At 36.6% G+C, this 21822-nt stretch overlaps 1 protein-coding gene across 1 annotated transcript in view; it reads right to left on the minus strand.

The window, feature by feature from the left end:
- Nucleotides 1–13388: 13388 nt before the first annotated feature.
- Nucleotides 13389–21822, minus strand: part of mtnr1aa (melatonin receptor 1A a) — a 63971-nt gene continuing 55537 nt past the window's right edge. Inside the window, exon 2 of the mRNA XM_024260086.2 lies at nt 13389–15086. Coding sequence (XP_024115854.1) covers nt 14218–15086 — 869 coding nt within the window. The 3' untranslated portion in view covers nt 13389–14217. The remainder of the gene's footprint in view (nt 15087–21822) is intronic.

Here is a 21822-nt window from a genome sequence, read left to right on the forward strand (position 1 = left end):
AAAAAAAAAAAAAAAGCTCATCTTTATTGAAAGAAATTGGAAAATTTAGGGATATTTTATTTGGTGATAATAGTGTCCATTTAAAATGCTGACAAGACGATATGTAACTAATTATTTATGAACGTCCTTTAGTCTCAAACTCTTGTTTTCTACCTAAACCTCTGACCACTAGTCTGGCAACACATCACACTGATCCTCCTTGAGCAGCTCTGCACCACGACTAAAACAGGAAGATCTTACGAGAACCAATGAGTAAACTGTTCAGTCAGCCTTGGGTTTTTTTGTTGTTGTGAGACATGCTCTACTTTGTTTTTACTTAAGATGGGCACCAAACTGAAACTCTGTGCCACTTTGCTGCCAGTATCGTATAAAAATGTTGTTGCTTTGTAGCAGCTCAAGAACGAGTGCAGCAGTGGGGCCTTGGGTAACAGCAGCTTGTATATGAGATGCAGTTGCAGTGCTTAATGGCTTGAATATTAATATTCAGGTAGAGTTTTTTTCAAAGTCAAATGTGCGTGATTTATAGTTTTTAAAGCTCTTTTGTAGACCAAAGATTACTCAGATTACTATGCAATGGTTCATCGTTTTAACCTTTAAAATATACAATAGTTTTATATAAATTCTGAGTTTTTTGTCCCAGCTAAAGATCTGATTCTCTTTTTTGCACAGTTTGCACACTTTCTTCCTCACGAGAAGCCAGCTGCAGGTTTGAGGTAAATGTTATCACGTGTCATGTTGTATCCAGAGTCCCTCTGTCACATCCAACTGAGCTCTCATTTTGTACGTCTCTAGAGTGTCTCCTTTTGACTTCCCCAGTTCTGCTTCACACTTATCTCACACTGCAGTGATGGCAGCTCGCTCCTTTCTCAGCTGCAGGGGGGGATCTGTTTTCTTTTTCTCTCTGTTGTAAGAGATGATGATCCCTGATTGGGCTTTCCAGAAGACATGGTGGCAAAATGTATCATTGTGTGCCACTTCAACAGGAGAAATGAATCTAGGGTGTAAAGCATGTCTATAGAGTGATCAAATATGATTTAAATATTTATATTTTTAGAAGTTTTTTGGAGAATTATAAAGAAAAAGGAAATCTAACAGATGCAGAGCATATAAAAAACAGAAAATAAAAAGTAAATTATTCCAATAAACGGACTTGCCAAACAGGAATGTAACAATTCAAAAACATGGATTATTTTCGATCCGCTTGTTTAAGAAAAAAAAACACGAAAATCGACTTTTTGTCAACACTTTGATGAAGTGGGCTAGTCAGGGTTAACTGTGATTAACAGTCATTTTCATTTTGGGATCACATTAAAAGTAGAACTTACAAGTGGTAGAAATACAATTCTCAGATTCTTACCATCACCCTCTTCGTCTGAGACTGGTCTCTCCTTAAAATCATTGCAAATTCTGTCTGAGAAGCTTCTCATCTTATTAATCGATTCCAATAAAAGTCTGCACTGTAAGGGGTTTCATTTCATCCAACCTCCAGTCATAGTGGAAATAATATGTGTGTAAAGGCTAAATGTTTCCTGCAGATGTGTGCGTGTTTCATGTGTACAAATGTGACATAATGTCCCACATTTGGACATTAACACACACCAGACACACACAAAAAAGCTCAATTGGTTAATAGATGATTACATTTTTACAACATGTTTAAAATGTTTAAATTTGCCGTGATCAAACTAACTTTGATTTATTGTCACGCTATTTTAAAGACAAGTAGGAAATTACTCAATTTGAGAATTGCACAAATTCAAACATATTTACTTGCTGGATGTTGACTTACTAAGTTTTATGCTAGTTTCTCTTAAAACAAACATTTCAAAAAGTTTGTGTTTTTTTGTGCTTTGTGCATTTGTTTCATCAGCCAACATAGCTGGAAGAGAATATTTTGTGACTCAAGTGAAAACCTTTTGCAGGAAATACAATGGGAATTCAGCAGTGGGAGTTTCGCCATGTAAGTACCAAACTGTTATAAGAAACTCTCCAAATCATCTCCAAATCTCCTTAAAACACACACATTTTGAATGGGGAACTTGTGGCAAAATCTGAACAACTTCAGATTGGGCAGTGAAGCGTCGGACCTCATCATTTTCAGCTCCTCCCCAAAATGAAGCAAACTTAGACATCCACATTGCGGAAACGCCTCCCTGCACCACTCCGCACACTCCAAAGCCTCAAATACGGAACGCCACTTCAATAGTTAATTAATTATACTAATTTATTTACAAGACAGTGCTGTATCTACAATAGAAAGTTAACCCACTTTTGTACCTCTTTGGTGTAATCTCACTAAACTCTTATGCTTAAATCCACAGGTCTAGTCTTTGTATAAAGTTTGGCCTCTACATCTCTTTAGAAACATGTTTTTATACTTTCTCCAGACAGATTTTTCAGTGTTTGGAGATAGTTAAAGGAAATGCTCAGTGCATGTGTGAAGATGGGGTCAATTACAATGCAGGATTGCACAAGGGAGAAAAAAAAGAAAAGTTAGAAACAATAGTCTGCATACTAACAAAGTTTGGCATTGCCAAAAACTCACAGTGATTGCACTAAAGGTCACCAATCACTTTGTATCTTTGTGGTTTATGATGACTCGTAGGGTAATACCAGTGGAATAATATATGGAGTAATCAAAGTCAGCCAAAATCGCAGACAGTCTGACACTAGTTCAAGCTGCTTATATTAAATTAAAGCTGCCGAGAGTGACAGGCCGTCATTGAGGACTGGAGCATTGGCGGGACACAGCTGAGGGTGGTTTCATCCAGCATTCAAAAGCAGCCAGGAAAGCACATCTAATCCCAGATGGGTAACTGCATAATCAGGTTAAAGCTATAAAAACCATGACACCAATTAATGGAGAAAGGACAAAGTCAAAGTAGATGTTTTACTTCTCTTCTATTGTTTTTTTTTCTCAAAGTAGAACTAAGAAACTTTAGGAGATTAATTCTTCAGCATCTGTGTACGACCCTGAATACTTCATTGGGTGTGGTGGAAGGTGAGTACGTGTGGGAGCTTTAAAGATTACTAATCTGCAAACCTTTGCCATGTAAGTCCAGCAAATAAAAACTGTTTGTAAGAGCTGAGAGGAACTTTATTCTAATTGGAAAAACTTTCCTTTTTTATTTAATTTTTTATTACAGCTTTCTATAAGGTGAAGTGTTTCAATGTCAACCCAAAAAGTCAAGTTATTGCATGTGTTGTTACAGTACTACTCCTTTCACTGTTCCGTGAATGTCTTTTAGCCTACAGTTGAGTCAGTGAGCCTCACGGTTGATGATCACTGACCTGTTTAAGCAGTGCAACTGTACGGTCTCATTCATTGAATTACGCAGCGGTGAGACAGTGTCAGCTCCAACCAACCATTACGGAAACATACTGTGAGATCCATCCAACTGATAAAACCCACACAGGCGGCAAGGCGTGCCTACATTTCTGCGAAACAAAAAAAGAAAAACTTCCGGCGCATTTAACCGAAGGGCAGCTGCAATAAAAGTTTTACGAAAAAAAAAAATAATAAAAAATCTCTGTTTGGTTGTTTTTCCCTTCAGTGCGTGCTGTAATGAACATGTCAAAATAGCAATTAGCATCTAGATAAAGATTGCTTAGCTTTTGCAAGAAAAAGAAAAAGAAAGTCATTGCGATCTTTTCTCTGACATCAACACATGCTTTTTTATGCAAATATCAAACACACAGAGAGTGTAAATCAAATGTGATCTAGTGCCATGTTTTCAGTCTGCAGGGTCAGATCACTGCTTTTATTGATGCTCCTGGTTTTTCCCATCCCTACGTCCTGTAATCCAGCCTCATCCGTCTCACCTGCCCACTAGACCTCCACTTCTACTCTGGTGCCTGTTTGTTTCCTCTAATTGTTGGTCCAGCTGTTTCAAGTTTTGCTGTTTTGTGTTTGCTTGCGTTTTGTGAACTTTATTTGAGACATAACTCGGCTTTAGGGATGTTTTACCAAGTTCCTCGATTTTAGGATTTATGCGGCTCAACACCATGCAGTTAATCAGGGTAAGAAGAAATTATTACTTTTTTTGGAACTTTATCCACTAAGGACAGCTTCAGAGATGTCTCCCCCCCTTTTGAGAATGTACCTTGCATGACCTTCGAAGTAGAGCTCTAAATCTGACTCAGAAATTAACATCTGTAGACATGTTTTTCAAACTTGTACAAATTTTTTGTCTTGAGAAATCCTTTCCAGGTCCTCTACACAAAACATGTATGTTTTTTCTGCACACACAGATCTACAGTCTGTCCATCCATCCATCCATCCATCCAAGGCAGGGTAGACCCTGTTCATTCTGTAGTCTGTTACAGGGTATCAGACGATAGCAAAATATTACATCCAATGCAACGTCCAATGTCAAACATCCGAAACTGTAATTTGAGTTTGAGTCTTTTTTCTTAAAAAAGTTCTATCGTTTATTCATTTTTCATTAATGCAAAACTTATGAATATGAAGCTACAGCTGCAAAATACAGAAGATAAAATGAATAAACTTCTTATTAAGTCATTGTCTCATTTAGACATTAACAACTTTTTTAAATTAGTTATTCATCTATTTTAATACTTTTCTTTACTCTTTTCACTCTATTTAGCCTCAATTTTAGACCTACTTTAATCATGTTTATTACTAATAATGATCTTTATTATAAAAACAAGCGGATAGGACTGACCTCAAACAGAATTGCTGACAAATGAGAAACCTCCAAATCAGCTGTTGGGTCGTGACAAAGAAAAGGCCTAAAACAGCAACACAGATTCAGGCTGGAGCCTGCGATAGCGGCTTAGGACAGTGGCTTTATATAGGCTCATGTGAGAATGTTTAACCAAACAGCACTAAAGGGAGGAGACAAGTCTGTTGGACACGGGAAATCATTAAAACTAATTGTGTTCTGGTTCAGAGATGCTCCATTGTAAATGTTGTAAAGTGGAACGGCACTTTTCTGAGGCTTTGAATCACCGTGCACCTGCATCACACGCCACATCACAAACTTTAAATTCATTTTTTAAAGAAATTCTGATACTATAATAAAAATGTAATAAAAAATACTAAAAAATTAAGACTTTATCGTACAGCTCTTTTTGTAATAAAATGAAATATCAGACAAAAACTTTAGAATTCCAGTACTCTTTTCTGTCACAACAAACATGTTTGCTTATTTGTGGATCATTCAGGATCTTAAAAGCATTTTTTTTTTAATTTATTATCCACGCACTAATAAAAACATTTTACTGAAGTGTGTTATTTTTTTATGGACTCTTATCTCTTAAAGCATATATATGTTTAAAGATTTGCATCTTAAGTGAATCCTGTTTGAGGCTTCTTTCATAGAAGGGAGCTTAAATTGAATTTAATTTATTTGCAATGACTGCTGGGAGATTACATCCACTAACGTCTGCATGTTTGTTGATGAAGAAGAAAGTGACCATAAATATCAATTGGAATTTGGTCCCTTTAGTAGAAAGTTGGATGAGACTCATGCGGAGTACTCTGCCATGAAAGACAAAACCTTGTAAAATGGACTCCACAAATGTTGTCCTCGAAGCGGGTCGTGTGTGGCTTCAGGCTAACGTTTGGCAGGACACAAGAACCCCAAGCCCTTCGTGATCTTTATTACCTTAAATGGTCTCTTCACCAAATCTACGTATCTGAGTGATCTGTGTTTGTGTTTCTGCCAGCAAGGTAATTCATGGCTCTATTTTCCAGTGGAAAAGTACTTATTAGGTCCTTGAAACTTTTCCTAACTGGTTTCAACTGGTCTGGAGCTTCATGTGGGTTAATGCAACGATGCATTCATCAATTTGTTAATAACACTGTATAATATCCTCTCATTTTACTTCAATAACGAGCTGTCAGAATCATGGACAAAGTCACCTATCCTAATCATACAAACAGTTTATTTCATCAATGCAGACTTTAAAAACTGCAGGACTGTTGATTTTTACACAGTGAAACTTATATACTAAGTCAGTAGAAAAACAATACCATGCAATATGGAAAAATAGCTCTTAGAAAATGCAAGAGGCTGAGACTGAGGGGATGTAACTTCATGTTCAAATATCTAGCAATTCAAGACGATGTGTAAAGAAACTTTTGTTTGACATAAGGAGATTGGAAGACATTGGCTGTTCAAACAAATTCTAAATATAAGAACATGTGAACTTAAATTATTAATACTTTCTTATGATAATCACTGAGTACTACATTTTTGTTAATTGATGTGTAATTCTGTTCATTGAAATGATCTAAACGTGTTTTCTAAGGATGATCAATATGCACTCCATTTAACTACTCGATAAATAATCTGCACTTGATCTGAGAGTCTTTGGTAGATGACTCGACTGTGGATTTGAACTTGTGACCTTTCAGGCTTAGGGCGGACACTCCAAAATCAGGTTAATGCTTTTAGAAAAAAAATCTCCAGTAAAACTTTCCATACAGTTTCATTTAATTTCCTTTGGGCCTGAAAGTTTCGATGGTTCTTGTAATAAAAGGTCTCTTGTCGTCTATGACGTTGTCCTCCTTTCAGTGGCATTTGCTCATCCATGCTGTCTATCTGTCCTCAGCTGGGGCTTCACACTCTCAATGAGTTCCACCAGCCAAAACAAACACGCCTGCACAGGCCAAGTCATGACAACACTGGAAGCAGTGAGACACCACAGTCTGTTGATACTTCAGAAGAGTCAGGAGTTCAGCCGTGCTCATAAACAAAGGCACTGAATGAATCTATAATGATTCACAAAATAAGATTCATCTCCACTTAGTTAATTAATCCAATCAAGCAACAAAGGGATAATTAAAAAAGGAGGAAAAAAGCATGTCAGTAATAACAACACACAAAACACATTTACAGCAGGCGGTTAGTGTTTGGAACCACATTTGTGAGGAAATGTGTGATTTCTTTGAGTAGCTCAACATTTTTTTTTTTATCATAAATGACTATATACCAAACAATTAACATTTCAATGTTTTTAAAAGGATCAATTTATGTATATATACAGTATATGTATAACTTGCTGATTGATGAACAGCTATTTAAAATTGAAAAAAAAAAGTTTTACTTCAAGTTAGATTCAAAACATTCAAAATACAATACAAATGACATAATTAAATAAAATAAAAAAAACAGATTTTTATTTCGAGTGCACTCGATTTTGGAATTAGTAGAATCAGACAGCATTCTTTCGTGAATTAACCCAATACGCCACTACAAAATCCTTGATTGGTCAGTCAAACTATTTTTATTTTTCACCTGTGTCCAATGGTTTTAGGGCCCAAAAATGGACTTAAAAAGTTTGTGTAGCGACACATAAAAATTAGATTTTTGAGCGTAGAACCCGAAACACATATATATAGATTTTTCATCGGAAGTGGTCACTTGAACGTGTGTTTTTTTAGGGGTGTTACAAAAAAGAAACTGTCTCAGGTTTTATTTAATTATGCTTCTTCATGAAGTTTATATATATATATATACTGGTAGTTTAGCAGTAACATATGGAGGACAAATTGTACCATTAGACTTTTTTTCCCATTTTGAAGGCTTAAAGTGTCAGATTTTTGCTCGCAGGCATTTTAGTAACATAATAAGCATCCATTAAAGCTCGGTTGAGATTGAGAGCGCTTGCCGCCCCCGGAACCCCAGAACACTCAGTCCATATAAAAAACTATATCTGCTTCTGCTATTAATCGTCCAAGGACGCTTTGTTGATCATCCTCAAAAGTTTAACAAAGCAGAATGTGCAATCAGTTTGTGTGCAATGTTGTGCTCTTCAGTAACTATGACCCTCAATGTATAACAAAGAACTAATGAGCTTTATCTAACAAAATAGAAAACTTACAAGAAATAATTATATTTGAAGGATTTTTAATCATAAAAAACATAATTGTCTCAGTTATTTATTTTAGCTCTTACAAGGTTTTCAAACAACCAATAGCAATCAGGTGAGGAGACTAAATGGATGGTGGAGGAATAAAACATACTTATTTAACTAAAAGGACTTCCATTAAAGTATCATTTCTCAGGAATATAAATTACTTCATCACAGTTTATCACTGACCAGCTATAAGAGTTTAAATGACAGTATCTTACCTTTAAAATTCTTACTTCCTTGCCAGCGGTGCGTTTTAAGCTCTCCTTTTCAGCTGGTGCTTTGAAGACACCATATCATTCTTGTGTGGTCAGCCAGAAACCAGAGCTGACATGCCCTTTTGGGAAATGTGTTAAAAGGTATGTGAAAACAACTTCCATTACCGGATGAAAGTTGAGGGGGAGAGAAGAAAAAAGGAAATCCTTTGACAGAAAATGAGCAGATGAGGCAAGAAGTGAAGCAGAAGAAGTGAGAATGGAGTCTTGTATTTTTTTTAAGCAGTCACTTGTGACAAGTGATTTATTGTTATGTTGGAGAACATTCTGTAAAGAGCTCGCACAGTTTCCAGCAACACCAGGTGATTATTCTGTGTGCTGCAAAATGATAGCTAATGTTTTGTGTACGTAATGTCACGCTCGTCCATCGTGCCATTGTAGCCGGAGCACCACAAGGCTTCTAATGGTCCCTGGCTCTTGTCAGGACATAGCATTATCATGTCAGCTTATGTAACTCAATTGCTGCTGAGATCATTATGATCTCCTTTATGCAGTGTAGTGCTCAGACAGTGGAGCGCAGTGTTTGCAGCTCAGGGGAGCGTTCAGATGTCCGGGTGACTGACCTGTGGATTAAGTCTCTGGGAAAGAGGGATGGGAAGACGGCACTAAATAATTCACCAACCTGTCAATTTCAATCAATTTTCAGAGAGACTCAAATGAGGGCAGTTAATGAAGACGCACCATCAGACGTTCCAACATTTTGACAAAAGAAAGAAGAAAATACATAAAAAAACGGTATAAAGAGGGATTTAAAAAGGATGAAACATGCTGTTATATACACACAAACATTTTACCAATTACCAATTTCTATAGTATATATATTAGTATATATATATTTTTTTCTTTGCTGTCTTGTAAACCTTTAAGATTAAAAGTTTAATTTTTAGTTTATTTATTATAATTATTTGTATTTAGGCATTTGTGACAAACAGATGAAGCTTAAGAAAAATATTTTACTGAATCATTCCGTTGAATATTATTTATTTCCAGAGTTGATAATTAGAAGCATAGCTTAAAAATAATACATTAGAAGATAAGGAAAAATGTAAAAAATAATCTGAACTTCAATTAATGTTTTTTGCTAAGCTCTCAATCACATGTATATATATTTTTAGCAAACACAAGTATATAATGGTTCTTAGATGAGGCTTGACTATGTCAGCAGAATTTTTCAATCCATTTTATTTAAAATGTGTCATTGTACTGCTAATAATAAGCTGGGTTTAACATTTGCCTGCAGGCCATGTCATGCATTTTACAAGATTCTTAGAAATATATTTCTGCATCACTGCGACTGATTCTTGGCAAACATTCCAAGTTCTTAGCTCATGAAACAATGTAAAATCCCTGCTCCAGACTTTGTCTTCATGGAAGAATCAAACAGTAAAAAACAAATGTTTATCTTTTATAATCTACTTTGAAATTATGTGTATTGTTTTAAATGAAACATTCCACTTGTCAGTGGTTTATCAAGTTGTAATAATCTGCAATACTTGTATGGATTAATGTCATGGGGTGACTGCGAGCTCATGTGGTGGGGTGGTCATTCAGAGTGTCCTTAGCTTCCCACGGTAAAACTCTTATATAGATAGACTATTGGGGGGTGGGGAGTGTTTCAGTGTAAACCAGATGACTTAAGATATCTTAAGACCCACTCCAATGAAAATAGTGTTTTTAACATTTTTCAGATGACGGAGGACATTAAAATGAAAACTGCATTTATAGCTATTTCTTTATATATCTCGTTAATCGGGTATCGGGTTGTGAGCGACTGTAAGCTAGAGGGAGAGAATGTACAGAGAATGTTGGGAAAGTCCACAATAGTCCAAAAGTCCACCCTCAATTCATAGGTAAATTTCTGAAAATGAAACTGTTTTTAAAATTATTATTACTAATTTGCTTTAAAATACCGTTACTATAATAAAAAGACCACTGAGAACACTTCTAAAATAGTTTAAAAGATGAATGGAGTAGGGCTTTATAAATTAAAGTCACTGGTCAATATAACAGAAGAAGCTGCCTTCGAAATAGGAATAACTTTGCATGTTGGGATTACAACAAAATCATTCCCAAAAGAGTCTTTCCTTTATTATTTATGAATTTTGTCTTCAACAAAACTACTTTTTTTGTGTGTCAAAAACAACCTTTAAGTGTCTCGTCCAACGTCTGATCCATTAAAGTTAATTTGAGGTTTGCTGAAAAGCCAGCATGTCAGAGGCAGACTCAGGTAAACAGGTTAGGAGGAATTTTTAATTTACAATTTCTAACACATCATAATAATAGCCTTCAGCTAAAATTATGACTTCCATGAAAGCATGTGTTTCATATTTCTTTATCTTTGCATTGTAAAAGTTTCTGCTGGATTTGCAACAAAATAAACACTTGTGTTTTTAAAAAACTCTAAGACATTGCTTTGAATTTAAACAGAATGAATTAAAAAGAATTAAAGCATTTTTTAAACCCTCTGCTTAAGCCAGAGACTCTTACCACCTGAGAGAGAAATTCCACATTCACCTGCCTTTTATTCTTTTGAACACGTGACAGGTCACGCGACACCCGACATGCCTGTTATTCCTATTGTTCACTATGGTTTATAAAAATCTCTGGGCCAAAATGACTTCAAAACTCTGAGGGCAGAGTAAATCCCTGGGATTTGTAGATTCGCTCATCATCATGCCATTCACTTTTTCTAAGCAAACAGAGCTCTCGGGATTAAACTGATAGAGGGTGGGGTGGGGGTGGGGATTTCATCGGGAGCTTTCTCTTTTAACTTTTGCTTGGAGGATGATGGTCAGGAGCTGTTATGTAAGCCGAGTGGATTTCGAATGCATCGTTGAGCCATTCTCCTGTATGTGCTGTTGCTTCTGTCGCACTAGCAGGGTTCCCCGCACACATCATGTGACACACATGATGCAGCAACCGGCCTCCATGCAGCAAACACTTGACTATAAAAACGGAAAAATACAATAAAAAAAAAACTTAAAATGTACTATATATTGTAAGATCATATACAGCAGAGAGCATTGCAATGGCTTTAAGCCCGTGTACAATTCTAATTGAGTAAAGAACCAACTAAAGACTTCATACCTAATTGTTAGAAAAGTTCTTTTTTTGAGGTGACCCCGGAAAAAATGAACAGCAGGCAAAGGATCCCTCTACAGTCAATGAGATGAATTGTGTTCCTTAAACTAACGTTAAAGTCCCTTTCGTTGTCATGGTGTTTGAAGTTTGTTCTCTATCTCCTGGGGGAGTGGTGAGCTGCAGACACAGCTGCGCTCGGGAGCCATTTGGTGATTTAACTCCGCCCAATCCAACCCCTTAATCTGAGTCTTTGATATGACTCAGCCTGGATTTGAACTCATGACCTTCCAGTCTCAGGATGGACACTCTACCACAAGAACTAAACTAATATATTCATTTGTTGCTAACCTCAAACTAGCAAAATAAAACAAAGCAGAAAAGTCAAATACCATCAGTGCTTTATAACTAAAGAACAGTTTATAATGTGCTCACTTAAAACATTTTTTTTTGTTTAGAGCTAAGACATTTGCATAAAAATTTATTGCCAGTTCATCAGGACCAACTTAGAGCAAAAAATGTCTGGACCTTAAAGCAGACTAAAACAGTTAAAAGACTGAATTATTAATTTTAACAAGCACCGGGTCTTTTATAATAACTGTATGTTCAAGGTTGAGGTCCGGTCACGCAAATTCAGGATGTCTGGCCAATTCATCTCTATTTGTCCCTCTTCCAGGCAAACTTACTGTCTGCTCAATCATATTTATGTAAATCAGCCACTGCAGCGATGACAAAATAAAGATGTAGGACTTTTTTTCCTGTGGTATATGGCCACTATAATTACATTTATTGACTAGAATTAGTCAGCATTTATGGCAACACAGCCAAGTGTAATGTGTATGGGTCACTTTGTTTTTTGGGTTATTTTCTGTCTTTGTAACATTTTAATGGATAACAACTTTATTTATTCCAGGTGGGAAATTTAAATATTGACGAAATAGGAGTGAAAAAATAGAGGCAGATTAAAAGATTGTATTTATAATAAAATAGCATAATAAATCAACAGTGTTGTTTTTTTAGGTTTAAATTAAAAAGGTCTATGATGTGCCATTAGACTATAGCACATATCTTCATATCTGTTTAAGTGACACATTCCATTTCCTTCAGTTTCAAACCTTTAAAACATGGCTAACACAAGTTTTTTTAAGCATCCGATGTACAGTAGGGTAAGTCTTTTAAAGATGTTTGAATAAATATGATTGGATTTTTGTAACTTGGTATCCAAGTCAGAATTAGCGGACTGACATTGATTACCGGTACATATCAGCTCAAGGCTGCTTCACTATAAAACCCCCAGTAATCGCGTTCACTAAATCATGTTTTTTGAGCTTTTAACATGTTTTTGTATGTGTTGCATTTTTCTTATGAAAGAGAACAAATGTTATAAGAAATCTTTTTGTTTTTGCATTTCCGAGTATTTCTCTTTTTAAATCTCTGTCAATCAAACTGTCACAGACAGGTCTGTATGAATTAATGAGCTTTCTTTACATCACAACATCTCTGCTGCACATGCACTAAACCCCTCATCTGGCCCGGCTAGCGTGCATAGCTCAGGTGCTGGAGGAGAGAAGATGGTATCTTCACGTTTACTGTGATCAGATGAGTTGCCGTTTGCATTTCCGTGGTCAAATCCGGCGTCATAGGATTTTTTTTGTATGAGTTTCATACAATACTTACGGTAGCAGGGCTGTGAACGATGGAAAATCTATACGAGACTCCACAGAGCTTCTTGATGTGACCACGGAAATGTGAACGGTGGCTCATTTGACCTCAGCTGTAAAGGAAAAAGAATCAGGATTTTGAAGGAAGTTCTTCACTTCCTCGTCTGAGCTGACATCCGGCTCAAAACGATATGGCTGGACATTACCGACACTGCTTGACATTTTTATGTAGTAACGGTGAAGATTTACTCTAGCAGGTCATAGAACTATCATAATCTGATAGGAGGCGGGGCTGCTCAGCTCAGCACCAGAAGCCACGCCCCCTCAGTGGAGATTTTGAAAATAGAGGCTTCAGATCAACATGAAAAATTGCTTTTTAAGACATTTAGGTCGTGGGATTTTGGTTAAAAATGTCATAATCATAATTAACACTACTGGGAAGTTTTGTTTTTTTTAATACAAAAGAATTTTCATGGGGGGACTTTAAAGGGTTAAACATAAACTGAATGCCAACATTTGGCTTAATGTCGTAAATCTCTATCGATTTAATGAAAAACAATGCATTTTTGCAAATGGTTTATTTACTAAAACATTAAATTTGAAATATCTAAATTTTGTTGATTATCTTTAACGTAAAAAGAAAAACATTTAAACAACCAAAAGTCCAAACCAGGCAAAAAGGCACAGATAGAAAACAACCCCTTGATCAGATTTATCAATAATCATCAATATGAGATTTTTTTTTATTTTGAATATGGATAACTCCTGATATTCATGCATACAGTATACAGCTGTCTTAATAAATGCAATATTTCACCTATTGTATATGGACAGTGCTGTAGGATAAGCAGCAACTCTCACTGCTTACACTTTCTGAAGTCATTAAATGAGTTCATATATAAAGTAACATTTTCAACAAAACTTTTATATAAATGTGCTATTGGCCTCTTAAAACGTTTCTTTACATACCCAGAACCAGAAATATTTGTACTATATATCTACATGACATCTGATACAAAATAAATACTTACAGTGTATTATGTGTGATACATTTATCTCATCACTGTAAACATAAAAACAAAACAGACATCATTTTTTCACTGTACTACATGTACTGTAGAGTCAAAGTGCTTGAATAGAGATTCTTCTCCGCTCTTCTCTTACTGTGATTGTTCTCAGAGGTAAAATAGCACCGTACGATATGACAGTCTGGACAGCTCACAGAACAAGCTGCTTTGTGTAACTATTTGGTTTGTTTGTTTGTCACTCAGCTTCTTAGAAAGAAAAAAAAATACACAGCATGTGAGTCTTGGCCTTCTGCTTCAGACGGAGTCCACTTTGACCTGGTTATTGTTGGTCATGAGCGGTGACGGTTTACTTTTGAGCCTCTCCCCTGCATCGTTGGAGCTGTCCTGGAAGAAGATGCGAGCTGTGCACACAGACACTACAATGCGCTTATACTCCCGCCGGAAGTTCTGGTTCAGCACACCGTACACAATGGCGTTAAGGCAGCTGTTGAAGTAGGCCATGAAGTAGCTGGCCACAAATAACCACTCCGGGATTAAGGGAACGACCACCTCCGGTTTGATTGCTACAGCCAGTCCGATAAAGTTGAGGGGTGCCCAGCAGACAGCAAAGAGCACAAACACAACAAACATTGTGACAAAGTTTCTGACGTCGTGCGGCGTCAGCTTCGGCCGGTTGTCTGGCTTGACCCTTCTTCTCACCTGGATCACCAATATCCAGATGCGCAAATAGCAGTAGGTGACAATCATAATGGGTAAAATAAAATGAAAAAATACCACTGCGATTGTATACGCTGAGCTGGCCGACTGTTCAAATGTGCAGGAATAAACTCGGGGGTCATACTTGAGTGAACCCACAAACAGGTTGGGTACGATGGCCACCACAGTCAGGGCCCATATCAAAATCACATAGCACACTGAGTTTTTGTCGCTGTACAGCTTGTCGTATTTGAGGCTATGACAGATGTAACAGTATCTGTTGATGGCGATGGCGGTGATGTTGAAGATGGAGCCGATGACGCTGACACCCATGAGGAAGCCGCTGATTTGACAATGGACAGAACCCAGGTTCCAGCCATTGTGGAAAATGGAAGTGAGGACCAGGGGGTATGGATAGATGGCCACCACGAGGTCTGCCACTGCGAGGCTCACCACAAAGATGTTTCCTGAAAGCAAAACACCAAGAGACAAAAGAAAAGATACGAGTCAGTAGGAATCATTGGGATGTAATCTGAACACTGCTTGCACATTGGCAGAGTTTGTAGCCTACTGAGAAGGTTCAACTAAACTCACTGATCAGGTGAACCCTATAATGCACTGAAGTTTTAGCCTTCGTTCTACAGCAAGTGATCCCTTTGTGCTTCACTACAGTAAGAATTCACAAGGACTATTAAATAAACCACAGTGGCATGATGCTTTTCATTTCCGGTTCCGGGTCAAGAGCAGCAGACGTGTGTCTTCAACTATCCTCAACTCTTCGGCATTTAAAGTCTTTTAATGTTGCTCACAAGCAACTTTAATCACCAAGCTACTGCAACAAGGGAAGATGAACAAGGCACCAAAGAAACATTTTGAAGCCATTTTGACCGAGCTCAAAATCGCGCTTGCTGACATTCAAGCTAAGCTATCTCCGATGATTCTTATGGATGCTAAGATAACGGCTTTGACAGAGCTTGAGGCTAAGCTATCACTGCTGCTACAACTCGTGGAAGATTTGGAACAGGAAAAGGCACGTAATGAACAACGAGATAATCGCCAAGATCCCCTGGAGAGAAGGTTGCATGATTATGATTAGAAACGCAGTTTGCTTAAAGTCCAAACCACCACAATGACTTAACTGTTGTCTAAAGAAACAAAATATTGACATTTACAAATCTTTTTTTATTCAATGACTAGAACCAACATTTTTATATATATAAAACAGAGAACAGCAGCATAATACTGGAACTCAATTGACTTAAAAACATCAATATTTCCCAAAAATGTTTAGTTTCTTACATGAAATATGCAACTTCCCTTTAACAATCACATGTTTCAGATGGCGCTGACTTTAATCGCAGTTTTTAGTGTCAAAGCTGAAAACAGTACATTTAGACATCGATGATAGAGTCTAAGCTGCTACAGAATAAAGAAGATTGTGTGCAGTTTTCTACTTTAGACAGAATACGATTCCTACAACCTAAACTTGAACCAACAACCTTAACATTTGCGTGCAGATCCTGAAAGGGGATACAAGCCCCCGTTCCACTTTCTGCAAAGAAATAAAGCCAACAATGATCAGTTCATCTTTTAGTTAAAGTGCTTAGAAGCAGCAAGAAAAACTTTCATTAAATTTAAAGATTAAAACAAAAATACACAAAAGTGTGTTATCAGCTTTAACTAATTAATGTGTGTGGATAAAGTTCATACTATACGCATTAGACTTGTTTTTTTATGGGTCCTGTAGATTTTGGATGTGCACTAGTTCTGCCTTTTTTATGACACTTGATTAATCTTTTACCAAATGGCTGTAAATATTTAAACATAGATTAGCCTATGTCTCCGATATACAAGGGGCCGCATGCTCATGGCTCACACAGCATAGAGATGGTTGGAAAACAGACTTTCACAGTAAGCTCCAGTTTTGTAATCCAAACTTTTAGAAACCGCTCAAATGAAAAGTATCTACAAAGAGTTTGACTTACTTAATCTGATGAGTTGCTGTTTTTATATTTCTCAGTATAAAATTAGACATGTAGCTTTCTTCCATTGATTTTATTTCAGTGGCTGATGACAAAAAGACAGTACTAGTACAAATACAGTTAGCAGGACTCCTTAGGTTTTATTATTTTCATAGATATTTTTATGATTATAGGAGCTGCACTCTCAATTCACAGCGGGAAAGCATTGGATCCAGTACTGGCTGGCTGGGTTCTTCTCCTATGTGTGGGTTTTCTCTAGGTACTACAGCTTTCTCCCACAGTCCAAAAACAGGCTTCATAGGTTAATTGGTGTCTTTAAATTGTCCCAAATCCCATAGTCACATGCACCGGTACAGGGGGTTAACCCATAAGGGTGCTGGGGGTTTTTGGGTTGTCCTGGCTCGTAGAGGGTTGTATACAGATGCAGCTGCATCTTAAGTAAAGTACAAGTGTGTTTTACAGTTCCCTTGAGGCTTGTGCAGCCACCTAAAAGGACGAAATAAAAATGGAACGTAGCATTGTCGTGTGTGTTAAGTTTTTTATGAAACATTTGTAGTGTTACTCGCACCTGTGAGGTACAAGGGATGCTGTAGTATGACAACCCTCCAGTAATTTGTAAGGTGCACGTACTGGCTCCTTACTGACCAAATGCTCACAACCTGTCACCTGCAGCACGCCCATTGAAAAAAAATCTGCATACAAATTTTGGCTCTTTGGGCTCAATGAGTAATCTATGACTTTACTTCCTACAGTCCACCTGGTATACCTGTACAGATTTTTCAAAATTTTTGCCTGCAGACAGTCGTGACTTAGGCATAAATTGTAAGATAATGTGAGTGGTTGTATGTCTCTGTATGACCTTGTTATGGACTGGAGAACCATCCAGGGTGTACACCGCCCTCGTCTCTGAGTAGCTGGGTATAGTCTCCAGGATCCCCATGACCCCGAATGAGAATAAAGCAGATTTAGAAGATGGATGGATAGATTATTTGTGATTATGTTAAAGAGGACCAGAATGACTTTAGTTCATAAGTGAACATTAACAACAAAAATAGCCTCAAGGCTTGGTGGTGGTTAGGAAGACCTGATCTGACCTCTAATGTGTGGAACAGCTTTAACAATCAAGCAGTTGTTGGAGGAAATTTTGTTTTGAATGTTTGCAGTTGTCTTTTTGTGTTCTATTTACATGGTAAATAACCCATCTGTCACGAAATGACCTCTCAGTGTTGACAGAACAGCTGCCTACGTGATATACTACTTGTGGAGATCAAACATAGCGAGGAAGAGTCTTTTAATCCTTCATTTTGGAATCAATTCTCAAGAATAAAGGTGGGGCTGAAGCAAAAGCTTCAACCATACTGTGAATGATGTTATTCATTTTGGAAATATTTTTTAAAATTTGTTTCAGAGGAGTCCAGATTGGGGGATTTTTTATTTTTTTTTTGGCTTACAAATTGTTTTGGAAAAAGCTGATGAATCCCTATCACAACGGAAAAATGAAACTCCAGGTCACTGAGGCAAAAGTCCATGCAGAGATTTCCAAACCTCTATACTATTTTTTTTAACTCTACAGGGGGACCCTTAGGGCACTACCAAGTCATCAGAAGAAAAAAACAGTCCCTCACGGACCTCCTGGGTCTTCCCTGGGGCCTCCTGTGGTGAGACATGTCCAGAATAACCCCCAGGGAGGCATCCAGGAAGCATCTGAAAGAGGTGCCTGACTCACCTCAACTGGATTCTCTGGATGTAGAGGAGTGTGACGCTACTTTGTGCTGAAGTGGCTCACAGCAAAGGGAAATCATTTTGTATCAGGGATATTATTGTTTTGTTGAAGAAACTCAGCTTTCATAACCCAAACTAATTCATTAAAAATTCCAGATTAGTTAAAGGAGCTGTAGATGACTCAGCTTTAGATACGGTAGGGTCTCAGCAATTTCTGTCAAAATGTTGTGTAATGATTTGCTTCAACATTCATACAAACAAAATGATTCTCTCCAAATTGCTGCCATCATTATTCTGTGAGTGCGTATTAGGGATGCAACGATGCACTTTCTTCATAGTTCAGATTAAACCTCAGTTTTTGGGTTGCGGTTTTGTCTAACTTCGATTTATGATTTCGGTGTTACACACACACACACACACACAGAAAAAGTCAGAAAAATCATTTTTTTACATTTGATAACAAGCATCTAATAATTAAGATTAAAACTTTCCTTGGCCTATAATAAGTCTGGTTTAATGTAACAAAACAGTAAATAATAAATCCTTTTCAAATGAGCACAATATGCATTTGACACTTTGAACGTAAACCTAATGGTATGCAATGATGCAAAAATACTTTACCCACAATTTGGTTAAATGGTGTAACATACGATTCGGTTTTTCAATCAAGAATTGTTGCACCCCTAGTAACTATTTATATATATATATACTATATATGTGGAGTAGTGCTTTTCCAGTATTATTTTCTTAAGTCAACTTGACACTCTTTGACAAGGCGAGGCAGTTTTGTTTGTGAAGCACCTTTTACACACAAAGGTAATTTTGAAAGCACTTTGAGGCTCTTGTTTGCAGACTTCCTTTATTTCAAACAATGACGGTAAAATACGGATGTCTCCATTTCTGGCTAACTGCCCTTCTCACTAATGATGCTATTACATATTTGCTAATAATACATTTATTAGCTAGGTAGATAGTTAGCTTTGTGTGCTGGCAGCATTTAATTTTACCATTATGGTTTATATGAGTAGGAACAGTAAAAAGTTCTTCTCCTTTTTGACAACTTTAATGTAGTTTTAGAAATATTCTAGTCTTCTCTAAAATTCAATATTATCCAGGCTGAGAGACTAGGTTTATCCATTTTAAAGGTAACATTAGTACACTTCATCAGGAGAGTTAGCTTACCCTAATAATATGGTACTAAAATTCATCCTAATTAGTATTTGTACTGAACTTATGTACTTGATAACTCCCTCAAAAATATTTCTGGTCTACTTTTGGAAGAGATATTGAACATCTACGGTATTGTTTATGTGTTAAAATAGAAGAAAAGTAAGAAAAGTGAAATGAGGAGATTTAAATAATTTCTTTTCAATATTTTTCTGCTGAATGTAAGGTCTTTTCCAAATAAAAAAGACGACTCTGGAGCACCAGCACGGACATAATCTGAGGCTGTTATGTTTTCTCTGAAAAATATAATAACTTAGTTCAGTGACACTCTGCCTCTTTTTAAGCATGACAACATGCTGAGATATTAGATCAGGGGTCTGCAACCTTCAATGCTAAAAGAGCCATTCAGTCCATTTTCTTACTGACCAAAACCTAGCAAGATCTGCAAAGCCACTGTTGAGAAAAAATATGCGTTTTTATGTTTTTGTGTTTTTGTCATTAAGCCTTTTATTTATAAAATGTACCTTGTACCTAATAGAACTATTAGATTTTTCTTTGCATAAAATGTTAAATTGTATTACTTTAGATAGCAGCACATTCAAGGTCCCTTCAAAATAAAATACAACCTCTGTCAACAGAGAACCTGCTGTTTTACTTGAATTAAAAATGCAAGAAAGACAAATCAAACATATAATTATCCATCATTATGACTTTGGTGAGCTGTCATCCTTTTATCCTTTTACTTGAATATAAACATGACAATATTGTTGTAAAATGCAATTGTTAAATAAATATATATCTGTTTAGAGCTTATTTTAGTAATGGAATTAATTTTCTCTTATTTTAAAATTCTAAAAAGAAAGAGACAAAACTTAATGAAATTTGATTAAAGCAAGGTTGGATTTTTTTTACTAATTTTATTCATCTTTTGGGATAGAAAATAGTTTGTTTGTTTTTTTAGAAAAAAAGTTAACAAAGATATATTTACCTGTCCACTCAAGTGTATTTTGTGAATTTTGTAGTGTAAAAAACAACAATGTATTTTTATGGTCATTTATAGGTATAACTGAACAAAAAAAGTGAATATGCTATCATGTTGCAATGGTGGGTCCTCCATTTCTATAGCTTGATTTATACATGGTTAGATGCAATATCTCTGAACTGAGAATAGTGTAACAAAAATATCAGTCACTGAACTCAGCATCAATCCTCATAAGATTTAGTTTTCCATCAAATCTATGAACTTTAATTTTTGAACTTCTTTTTGCTTAGTATCTAATGGTATATATCATATTGATATGTACCATACACTGCAGTGGCCTCCATTCATTAAAGGAAAATTAACTAAAATGAATTAACGATAAACTCTTTATTTATTGAAATTGTTAACAATTTTCTGTATTGCCAAAGAGCCACAAATGAGGGATGAAGGAGCCTCAGGTTGGAGACCTATGACAAAGTAGTGATAGTTAGGGAGCAGTATTTACAGTACCTATATAGCAAGTAAAAATGTTATTGTATAATAGTGGAGCCAAAACTAAAATTCTGAATATTTATAATACAAGCACAAATCCACATTGATTTTCTTTTCTAGCTAGAAGCTAAAAGAAACTCCAGCATTGCCTAACAAGGGATCCTCAAAATGTATTCTCTTCACGTCTTAGTGTAACAAATCCATCACACCTTCTGAGAAATACAACATTGGATTAATTGCACCACATTGCATCAGCGTACATAAAGAAACCCCTTGTAAACGGCTGCATACTTGGTAAATCTGATGATTATCTGCGCCCGCAAACTAACAAACATCGCCAAGCGGGAAACTGTGACCGAAGGCGCTGTAGGAAGGTGGGCCACACGGAGCGAGGGGAAATCTACAGGAGCGCTTAAAAGCAGCAAATAGTGACGCACAGGAGGATGAAATTACTGGTGTGACAGGCTGCATACACTCGTGTGTGGAGAACAAGGACGGTGAGGTCCCTCATTGATAGTAAGAACATCATCAGAAAAAGGAAGTGGGGCCTTCAGGGACAGAGATAAGGGATTTACTGAGGACTGTGTAGAAAGAGCTTAAACAGAAGCTAAGAGATAGGATAAAGATTTTGGAGAAAAAGCTAGAGTGCAAACTTCAGCGAGGCAAAAGGAAGTGGGGTTTTTAGGGTGAAAAAGATGTCAAACTTTAAGTAAAAGAGGTCAAATAAGTAACCAATGCCTCTAAAAAGAGCCACACAGACCTCATAAACTCCCTAGACACCAAAGTTGCCTCCAACAATGCAAGATTCTCAATGTTCAACTCCGTTACAGATCCCAAAGCCTCTCCCACGACACTTTA

This window comes from Oryzias melastigma, linkage group LG1 (genome assembly GCF_002922805.2).
Source record: "Oryzias melastigma strain HK-1 linkage group LG1, ASM292280v2, whole genome shotgun sequence".
In the NCBI taxonomy this organism is placed as follows: domain Eukaryota; kingdom Metazoa; phylum Chordata; class Actinopteri; order Beloniformes; family Adrianichthyidae; genus Oryzias; species Oryzias melastigma.